Below are 10,404 nucleotides of genomic sequence, written 5' to 3'. Positions count from 1 at the left end.
CTGTCCCCATCCTTTCACAACACCTTTTGTTCTTAACACCCTTCTGCCCATGTTGCTCCATGGGACAGTAGTTCTGACGGTAGGGGCAGCATGCTTGTGCCTGATCTTCTGTGGATATTAATAGGCTAAGTTTAGGCCACCTTTGTGCAGCTTGCTCTTGTGTCTCCCAGACATGGGACTTTGACCTTACTGATTTGAGCAGGAGCAGCACTGTGCTTCCCCAGCCATGTAGGCTGCTGTGTAGCGTCTGGCTTTTCAAGCCAAGTCGGCCTCATTTCTGAAAGGACTCCTGGAGCCTTGAGAGTCTCTGGCAAACTTTTCTCCAGTGTTTCCATTAAACATGGAGACAGGAGGGAGTGTGCAATGGTAATAGAGTTGGCACAAATATCCCCAGCTTACTGATGTTGCAAAGCACGAAGTTCAGATGTAGCCTTCGCTCCCTGCTCTAACTTGTTCAAGAGCAGAAAGCTATTAGCTGATAGCTGGCTTGCACCTTTTCTCTCCCTGTAGCTCTGAATGATTGGGGAGAGGAGCCACCTTCAGAGACATTCACCCTTACATTCAGGCTGAAAAAAAACCCCAAAGTGTTTCTCTTTCTTGGTGTACCCACAAGTTAGCTGTGCATGAGGCAGCACGTCAAAACTGCACCCTTTGGTCTCTTGCTTATATTAGGCAGGACAGGATACAGCTGTAGTGGCATTTGGACAAGTGCCAAAGTGCAGTGAAAGACAGGAAGACAGCACCAGCTACTGTCATCAGGCTGGTCATCTGCTTCAGTTAAAACAAAAATGTGACAGGACTTGAGCATTTTCAGTCACAGACCTACTTTATCCTGTTTTGCTTATTCCCGAGTTCCTAGTTTGTCCCCTTTCCAAGAGCAAAAAGCTCGCCTGCTAACAAACACACATAATAGACATGTTGTCTCTTCTCCCTCCACCCCCTCCTCAGGAAACTTATTTTGACTGAAGAACACCACTCAGAGCAAGTTATTTGGGGCAATCAAATTGATTATTTGGGCTAGTTATTTGGACCAATTGAACTACTTTAAGATCCCGGTATTTCAAGTTTGACAAAATGGAAGTGTTAGCTTGTAATGCTGAATTTGGTATTTCCCTCTTTATAACTCCACGGGAGGTTGGTTTCTCATTTGCACTTCTTGCCCTGGCAGCATAGAGCGAGTCTGTTTCTCTTGGTGCAAACTCCAAACACAGGCAGCAGGGAAGGAAAGGAGAAAGAGATAATTGTCACCAGAAATGAGTCCATCCAAGAAGAAAAATTGTTCTGTGCCAAATTCTTATCACTGCTGATCTACAGACTCTGTCAGAGAAGAGCTGTGCTCCCCTTCCACACCTAAGCCACTTAGCTAAGTCAGAGGGATGACATTGTGCCCTGTGTTTTCACTCAAAGCACAGGAGAAAGCAGTGAGCAAATTCATCATGCTTCCCCTGTGCTGGAGTCATGACCAGGGTGACAACCAACCATCCTTTTGGAAGCTGTGGGGCTTGCTCTGCTCCAGTCCTTCAGCCCTGATCAGTTCTCTGTACAGCAGTAGCTGGAAGCTGAAGTGTTCTGTACTGCCAGAAAACCAGTACTGGCTGAGAGCTTCACCCTCTCCTTTTGCTGACAGAGAAGGACGTGCTTTTGCAGGGGAATGCATGCACGCTGCAGTTCCAGGGAGCATGCTGAGCACGCAGCCTTAGTGAAGTCCTTGTAGGGCAGCTCAGTGCTTACTCAAGTCCTCTAGTTATCAGGACAAACCTTACAGCCCTATCATGCCAGACTATCTCTGCCTTTGTTTCCTGACATATCTCACAGAAAATCTAAAATAATTTCTCCCTCCTCTCTTGCAGCAAATCTGAAATGATTGCCCCCATCACCTCCCTCTTTTGAGGAAGGGTAGCTCTGTGAGAACTGTGTAAGCCCCTTTTTATTAAACATGAAATAAACACACACATCTATCAGATGAAAAAGAGGAAGATAAAATGTGTATTAGAACATCTATGACCTCCTTCTCTGCAGTATCCCAGAGTCCAACCCATCCCTCTTGCACTAATTGTCACCTTAATTGTGTTCTGGGCTACAAGTATGCTGTTTCTTCTCCCATTTATTTTCCTTGTAGCATCTAGTCTTGCTCTAGTTGCTCCTCATCCTCTGTTTTTCTCTGTTCATGCATTGCCTCTTAATGCCATCAGTCCAGAGGGTCAACTCTCATTCCTCATGCCCGCAGTAGGTAAACAATAAACTACTTTCCTCATACCTGCTGAGTAACTGCATATTACAAGGAAGTAATATCTAGATCTTTACAAAATACTGCTGCCAAGTTCCCCTCTGCATGGCCCCCAGTGAGCCAAAGCTTTGAACCATTAGCTCCCGTGTCACTTTTCCCAATATATTTGAGCATAAAGCAAGATAGGATACTTGTCTCCTCAGTGTGCTCTGGCTCCTGGCAACAGGCAGTGAAGATGCCAGCAGTAGGGCATCTCGATCAGTGCGTTGACACTGCTGCTGTCAAATGAAGTGGGACATGTCCCAGGGGCTCTCCTCCAAGCACCTCTCTAATAATAGCCTGTTTAACGAAGTATTGGTTAATTAGTGCCTGGAGGTAACTGCAAGGTGAGTGAGACTGAACACAGTCTTCCAGTCAACCTGAATGGATCAGCAGCTGGTATTTTCTTGGACACACCAACCACCACTCTGATATCCAGCTTCTGCCCCTTGCAGCCCTGCAATACACAGGATTCCATTCTCACCTGGATTGTTTAATGTGAGCTTGCAGATCAGTCATCCCTTTTTTGAAAGCCATCATCTGTATGACAGCTGAATGCTCACAGCTCCTGCTCATATCCCAGCACAGATGTATTGCCAGGCCAGTGGTCTGTTCTTGATGTGTCTTGCAGGTATGGTATCAAGTGCATGCAACCCCTGAGCAACAGGGAAAGGGAGAGAGGTGTGTAGATGGCTCTAGAGAACAGCAATGTTCTCAAAGGTCATGGTGACACCTACCCTCTAAGTTAGATGCTTCAGCCAAAGCCTTAAAGCTGACGTCCAGCTTCTTGTGTGCTGCTCCCCTTGTCTCATTGAGGACCTAACCTGCAACTCTTAGCTCAGGTGACCTGCTCCTTCATGGCAATGGAAGAGAATTGCTTCGTATCTTCCTTCACATGCTATTTTTCCCCTCACTCCCCTCTCTCCCACTCTGACCTTGCAAACCAAGCAGAGGAGCCTGAGTTTACGCTAGAGCTGCCCACTGGACTGGGAGTCACTCAAGTGCTGCTCTGTGCAGCAGACAGATTAGTTGTGTGCAGAAAGCTGCCTGCTTAGGTGGTTTAACCTAATTTCCACACCACTGACTTCCTTTTTCAGTTCAGTGGAGTTGAAAATGCAGGGGCCCTGCTTCCTATTTCTCTCCAAGTACTGGATTACTCAGCAGGGGGTGGGGTAGAGGGGACAAATCCCTCCAGCCCTTACCCATGAGTGAGCTGGGAGCAAGCCATGCCCCTCAGGTGTCAGGCTGGGCAGAGGGTACAGGCTCCATGCTGCAAGGTGAAGGAAGCCTGCAGGACTTCCCCGGCCCTCCACCTTGCACCGGCTGCCACCAACCACCAGCTCCGCAAGCCCCGGGCCACTGCAAGCCATTCACACCGACCTTGCTCTTAAGCCATGGGTACAGCATAGGTAGACCTTGAGTACACCATGGCCCATTGGCTTTGGCCTCTTCTCCCGATGGTAGCAGGGCTTGCAGGGAGAGCCCTTCCCAGAGGCTTCCCTCACTTCTCCTGCACCCCTCAGCGCCGGGGCCGCGACCCCTCGCCTCAGGGCGGCAGGCAGGAGAAGGCGGGGCCGGCGTTGCCTCTCACAGGCTTCGAGGGACGCCAGGATGCGAAGAGGGATCGCTCCCGCAGGAAGGCAGCTCCGTCCGGCTCGGGACCAGGGGGAGGACCCGGAGAGGAGGCGGGGCGGCCCGGCAGGTGCTGGAGGAGCGGGGCGGGGAGCTGCCGGGCTCCTGCCCGGCGCTTGCTGGCGCAGCGGGGCGGGGCGGCCCCGCAGGGCTGAGGGCCCGGCGCCGGTTCGGGTTACCCCCGCCGATGGCTGTCCTGGGTCTCGCCGCCCGCGGAGAAGCGGCGGCGGCGGCGCCGGGCGGAGCGGAGCGGGGCGGCCCGGCGGCCGCCGGTAAGGCTGCGCGGTGACGCCCCCGGGGCCGCGGTGGGCCGGGCCGGGACTGCCCGGCGGCGGCGGCGTTGGCGTTGGCGGCCGCCCCGGCCCGCAGCGTGCAGCGCGGCTCCCTCCCGGCGCTCAGGGGCCGCGGCGGGCGGCGAGCGGCGGCTCCCCGAGCGGGGGGAAGATGCTGCCGGGGTCCATCCAGATCTCCGGGGAGACGCTGTCGGGGGCGGAGATCCGGGACATCTGCGAGAGCCTGCGGGAGAACTCGGTGCGGCTGCTGTCGCTGCGGGGCTGCCAGCTCTCGGAGCGGGACTTCGGGCACGTCTGCCGCGGGGTAGCCGAGTCCCGCTCCCTGGCCCAACTCAACCTCAACCTGGGCATCGTCTCCAACATCAACCGCGTCAAGCAGCTGGCCGAGGCCCTGAAGACAAATCGCTCTGTCCAGTCCCTCTTGTGAGTACAGCGGGGTGGGCGGCTGCGGGAGGTGCCCCCGGAACCCTCCCAGGTGGGGACAGGCCCTTTCAGGAGCTTGCAACTCTGTGCCAGCCCCTGAATTTAGATCTTGCTGGAGCAAAAATGCCCTTGACGTTGCAGGGAGTAACCCCTCGTCCTTCAGCCAGCTGGGAGGCAGAGCTACCTCTGCCCCTGTCAGCTGGGCACAGCCACGGCTTTCGGTCTCAGCCCCTCCGACCTGGTTGCCCCAGTGATGGGGGCTACCCTTGCCCTATTGGCATCCCTTTCACCCTGTCATCCTGGCCAAGGCCACCATAGCAGCTGACTGACCCTCCCAGCAGAGGCTCCCCAGTGCTGTTTCCCCACCTGTGATTAGGATTTGTAATCCTCATTTAGTTTGCTTCTCCCCATCAGGTGAGGAAGAAGGCTCCATAGTAATTTTCCCTTTTACCTGTACAGCCTCCACGGGAGTCCCCTGACAGATGCAGGCTTGGCCCTCCTCAACCCTGCTCTCTCTATCCACCCCTCGCTGGTGGCTCTGGATCTAGGAGACTGCATGCTGGGTGATGAAGGCATCAACCTTATCTGCGGGCTCCTGCCGCCTGATGGGGCCAAGTCAGGTAAGCACCAGGGATTGTGGGCTGCACAGTGACTGACAGAGCTTTCCCAACACAGATGCATGCAGCAATAAATCCTCAGCCCTGGAGGAGGCAGGCTCTGTAGTTTGCCTGGGCTGAGGAATTTCTTTCCCGGACTTAAGGGAAGCAGAAAAGCCAAGCAATAGGGGAGCAGCTCCCTTGGGCAGGCATGAGCTTTCTGCTGTTGGTCTGTCCTACTGGCAGTTTGGCACTCAGAGACCAACAGGTTCCTTCTGGCTCATGGGAGGAGAATTTGAAACCAGAAGAAGGGACAGCTTGGACTTTGAATTTAGGATTTTGCATTTGTGTTGATAATGTCCATAAAAAATATATGGTGTGCCCCCACCTCCTCACTCGGCTTTATTGTCAGTGCCTGGGGATTGTTCCTGCCCCTGCGTGTGCACTCTGTGAGAGTTGCATGGCCATAGCCTTAGTGTCAAGGCTCAGGTCTTTGCAGGGGATGATCTTTTGTGTTCAGAGGCCAGTGGGACAGTTAGGCTGAGAGCTGGCACATGCTGAGGTAACACTGTCCTCTCCTGACTCTCCAAGTGCTCTCCTCAGCACCTTCTTCTCTGTGTGCTCACAGTTCCACTGCTGCTGTTATCTCTGCTGGCCACCCCTCCCAGGTGCAGAACCTACTATCCCTGTTCCCCCCTTTCCAGCCTGTCACCTTGCACACCCTTTACTTGTTTCCATTGTGTGTGCTATTGAGGGTAAGCAGGACATAGGTTGGGAGAGGAGAGAAATGAAGCGGTCACAGCACAAACAAAGGGCTACCGCTGAAGGTAGTGGAATATTTCACTGAGCAGTGAAATATGTGATAACAGTTGTCAGAGTAAACCATATCTTTTAGCCCATCAGAGTACAGAGGACATGACTCAACTTTTAGCCCATCAGAGTACAGAGGACATGGCTCAAAGGTGTCTCTGGTTAGCTGAACTAGTTTGCTTGAGACAGCTTTGGTGACCCTAAGGCTCTGGTTTGGCTTCCCTCTCTTCTCCAGGCCTCAAAGAGCTAACGCTGAGCGCCAACCCAGGTGTCACAAGCAAAGGCTGGGGACGCTTGGCCATTGCAGTGGCTCACAGCTCCCAGCTCCGTGTGCTGAACCTGGACTACAACCCCCTGGGTAAGCTGGGGGGGCAGGGGGGAGGAGGAAGGGATGCCGCACTCCTGCCTCTCTCTCAGCCTTGGGGCAGCCTGTGCCAGTGGGTGGCTGGGGATCAAGCTCTAGACAGGTATCTCTAGCGAGGTGGAGTGGTTCCTTGTGTTGGTGCCTTCTGATCCCCTGCAGTGAGTTCACCCTGGCAGGCACTTTGGGCTGTAGGGGAAGCCAGCCTTGCTGCTCTGCTTATGTGAGGTCGCCACGTGCCAAGCAGGGAGGTGCAGCAAGGAGGTGCTGCCGTGCTGGTTGCACTGTGTTTGGTATCATGTTTGCCCCTCCACGTCTCCCCCTGTTCTTAAAGCCTTGAGTGTCGATGCCGGCTTGGCAGATGCAGCACATCCCTTCGCTCCTCCTTCATCTTCCTGGCAGAGCAGGGAGGAGGAGGAAGAAGAGAGCCTGGCATTCGTTGCCATAGAAACCAACCCTTCTCCAGCTCTGCTGCAAGGTGGTGAGGAGCAGATTGGGCCGTGCCATCTCCCTGAGCATCAGCAGGGCGCTCCCCTCCTCACCCCGTGTTACCTGACAGCAGCCTGTTGTGGGGTTTTTTTCCCCAAGAGAAGGTGTTGCAGTTGCATGATATCTTGACACTTCCTCTTGACATTCCTGGGGAATGTCAGAAGTAACACACTGGAGTCTTGTCTCTTCACCAACAGGAATCTTTACTTTCCCTGGTCCTGCTGCTTCCACTCCCAAACGTGTCCCCTTTCCACAGGGGTAGTCCATCCGCTGGTGCAGAGTTCTCTGTCCAGCTCCAGCCTCCTCCTAGACTGAGGTATTCAACTCTTTGTTTTGCATCTGGGATGCTTTACAGAGACTGCTAAAGGCCCTTGCACCCTTGAGTAGGAAAGAGATTTGGGAAGATATAGTTCCTTGGGGAATAAAACCACTTTCACTGTGTACCCTTGTGTTCCCACTTGGTAGTCATTGTCTGCTCCCATAACCACAGAGTGGTGTGCATTTATGCTGTCTCTTTTCTCGGTTTAAAGCTTCTCCCCCAAGGTAACTGAGATTTGGAGGTTGTCTGATGGTGGAAATGCTCAGAGGATGTTTCCACGACAGCCTCAGGCCCATGAGGGCGTGTGGTATGACATGAGGGAGAGCAGGAACTGCTAAGAGCCCCGTTTGCTTCTCCCACAGGTGACCAGGTAGCAGGGATGCTCGCTGTTGCTGTGGCCTCCAGTCGAACACTCGAAGTTCTGGACTTGGAGGGAACAGGACTTACCAACCAGTCAGCCCAGGTAAGACAGCCTACCTACAGTTACTCCACAGCACCACTGGCGCCTCAAGGGCCTAAGTCCTGGCCATCTATAGAGGCTTTAGGACCTGTACCTGCCTCCATCCCTCTCCCAGAGTCCACATGCACCCCCTTCCCTCCCTGCACCCAGGGATGCTGCTGCTTTCCCCTGGCCAAGGCAAGGTAGAGGTAAGAGGAGGAGGGCTGGAATTTGCAAGGAGATAGAGCATTGAAGCTCTTTCTGCCCAGCCTAGCTGTTGTTCGTGCTGCTTGGCAGCCAGTTCATCTTGCTCTCTCTCCAGACTTTGCTGGATATGGTGGAGAATTATCCCACAGCCCTACGGACACTCATCCTGGCAGAGAACAACATTAGTCCCGAACTGCAGCAGCAGATTTCTGACCTGCTCTCAGAGGGTGAGGAAGAGGAGGAGACAGAAGCTCGTGAGGTCACGTCTAGGGAGAAGAACCCCTGGATCTGTCAGAACAGTAAGCGCTCTGGGACCTGGGCTGTGGGCAGGGGCTGACAGGCAGGAATTGGGGTGTCTGGGCTGTTTCCAGTGCCACTGGTATCCCGGGGTGGGGCTGGTGAATGGGGTCTGTGTCCTCACCCAGTGAAGCAGAATCCAGGCAGCCTCTAGCTGGGACCTTGGCATTACAACAGCGTTGGGCTGAGCCTGCAAAGGCAGCCTCCAAGGACAACACGGCTGCTGCAGGGAAGGAAAATGGTACCACAGAGGCGTTTCCCCTGGTGCTGCAGTAAAGAAATCTTTGTGCAAAGTCTTAAAACTCAAGGGCAGGAGCATTAATGATCTTGAGGCCTTTGCCAGATATCCCAGCCAGAACTCGTGTCATTCCTCACTGCTTCCAGAACCTCCCTGCAATCCGCACAGCGTCAGCTATTCCTATCTCTGCATCCCAAATGTGGGAAGGGTTTGCCAGGTGCCACAGCCTGCCTGTTGCTTGTAACAGGGAAAAAAAAAGAAAGAAAGTATATTCTGGAGACAGCAGCAACTTGTTGTGTGTTGTTTGTGTATTTGATACTGTATATTGTGATGCCTGCCTTGTGATCCTGGTGGTTTGGGGTGGGTTTTTTTAACCTTTAGTTGTCCTTTTGCCCTCCCAGTTCAGACTAGCAGTAGACAAGCACAACCACTCCCTAGGCCTCAGAACATCTGGATCCTCATTTATTAGAGCCATAAAAATCCTTAGTGACAGCTCTGGCCAAGTTTTGGATCTAGTTTCCAGAAACCGATCCCCAAAATAGAGATCCCATGCAGCACTTCCGAACATATAGGCCTCTGGAGCTTAAGCACACGGCTACTAAAGATCACCTCCCTCACACACAGCAAGAGACTTCTTGTTTTTTAAAAAGGCTGCTGGATAGGAAACCAGTATCCTGATGAGTTCCTTAGTTGCTATGCGTGCCCATCCTCCTTGCAGCTGATTCACTTGGTGTGGGGAGAGTCTCAGCATTCCTGGCTGGTGCTCTGTGCCATCACAGAGCCAGCAAGCTGCCCTCACCTTCCTGAGGCTGGCATGGGAGGGCCGCACAAACCCTCCATTCATGCAGCACAGAGAGTCGGGATTTCCAGGCCTCTGCCGCTGTAAAATGGCTGCTTGCCCACTGCCTTCCCTGCTTTTGGGAAGGCAATGCCACAAGGCTACGTGGGTTTGGTTGTCTTACAGCCTGCTGGCCCACCCCACTTGTGCACCATCTCTCTAGCTGAAGAGGTGCTCGGTGAGGGCAGATTTAAAGATCTGCTCAGGTCTGGGTCAGCGCAACCACTATCGCTGCAAACTGTTGATGAGAAGGGTTCAGAGCTGATGTTCCCCTGACAGATAACCCATGCAGCTCCCCACCCTGGGCTCTCGCTGCAGTCTCTGCCTTCCCCCTTCTCCAAACATCAGTCGTGCTCTGCTTCATGGCCAGAGTAGACCTAGTTACTACTTAATCTCACAATCCTCTCAGCAGTGCGCTTCCTACTGCGCAGTGCTCTCTGATTCCTCACTCTCACACAGCCCTGTGCTCTCTGACAGCCCAAGCGCCTCATGGTTTTCTCCCTCTCTTGCCACAGATTCCAGCTCCCAGATGGTCCTGATGACGTCAGGTCTCGGTGACAGCCTCTTAGCAGAAACGGAGATGTAGCTGGGCTACCGTGCCTGCTTCTGCCCAGAAGAGCGTCGTGCCCGCCGGAGAAGCGGCGTCCGATGGTCCCCCCCCGGGCTACCCCAGCCCTCTCCTCACACATTCCACATCCCGTTTGATGCCTCCCTCGGCACCCCGTGCGCCGGAGCCTGCTCTGAGCGCAGCTCTTCACGTCAGTGTTGTCACACGCCCCGTCGGCCGCTTGTGCTTGTCCAGTCGCTGCATGCGTAGCTCACGCTGCCCTGCCTCCCCCCCGCCCCGCGCCCGGCCGTGTCCGCTCGGCGCCAGCTGTATTGATTCAGATGTGTATAAGAGATGTTCTTTCTATGGCTCGTGCTGCTGTGGCGGTGAGTGTTACGCGGGCCGCGGCGCTGGGCGGGCCCTCAGCGAGGCCTGGCGCGCCGGCAGGGGGCAGCAGCCTCCCGCCCCGCTGCCCGCGCCTCCCGCACGGCTTCCTCAGGCGGCGGCGGCGCCGTCACGGCCCCGGCCCCGGCGCGGGGGGGCCCCCGCGGCTGTCCCCCGGGCCTTCCCCCCCTCCGCCCAGGGCCTTCGCCTCCACTCAAGGCCTGGGCTCGCACCAGCGCTGCCACGTTTCACTGCACAGCCAAAG

General features: G+C 54.6%; 1 protein-coding gene across 3 annotated transcripts; it reads left to right on the top strand.

Annotated features, from left to right (window-relative positions):
- Window positions 1–4,277: 4,277 nt before the first annotated feature.
- Window positions 4,278–10,243, top strand: LRRC73 (leucine rich repeat containing 73). 3 transcript variants are annotated; one of them, XM_010205453.2, is made up of 6 exons: window positions 4,278–4,614; window positions 5,074–5,234; window positions 6,256–6,378; window positions 7,552–7,652; window positions 7,951–8,134; window positions 9,724–10,243. In XM_010205453.2, the coding sequence occupies exons 1-6, from the start codon at window positions 4,343–4,345 to the stop codon at window positions 9,792–9,794; spliced, it is 912 nt and encodes a 303-aa protein (XP_010203755.2). In that variant the 5' UTR covers window positions 4,278–4,342; the 3' UTR covers window positions 9,795–10,243. The 3 variants fall into 3 exon arrangements, with proteins under 3 accessions (XP_010203755.2, XP_061846176.1, XP_061846177.1); XM_061990192.1 differs by lacking the exon at window positions 9,724–10,243 and adding an exon at window positions 7,765–7,837 and having other exon boundaries at window positions 7,951–8,108; XM_061990193.1 differs by lacking the exon at window positions 6,256–6,378.
- The last annotated feature ends 161 nt before the right edge of the window (window positions 10,244–10,404 follow it).

The sequence above is a fragment of the Colius striatus genome, chromosome 2 (genome assembly GCF_028858725.1).
Source record: "Colius striatus isolate bColStr4 chromosome 2, bColStr4.1.hap1, whole genome shotgun sequence".
NCBI lineage: Eukaryota > Metazoa > Chordata > Aves > Coliiformes > Coliidae > Colius > Colius striatus.
Note: the sequence above shows the minus strand (reverse complement) of the source record. Positions and strands in the feature narration are given on the sequence as shown.

What these genes read in the sequence shown, in the direction of transcription:
- LRRC73 (XM_010205453.2), top strand. Translation starts at nt 4,343, where the DNA reads ATGCTGCCGGGGTCCATCCAGATCTCCGGGGAGACGCTGTCGGGGGCG. An exon ending in CCTGGACTACAACCCCCTGG is followed by an intron (nt 6,379 to 7,551) that starts GTAAGCTGGGGG and finishes CTTCTCCCACAG; the next exon opens with GTGACCAGGTAGCAGGGATG. An exon ending in CCCCTGGATCTGTCAGAACA is followed by an intron (nt 8,135 to 9,723) that starts GTAAGCGCTCTG and finishes CTCTTGCCACAG; the next exon opens with ATTCCAGCTCCCAGATGGTC.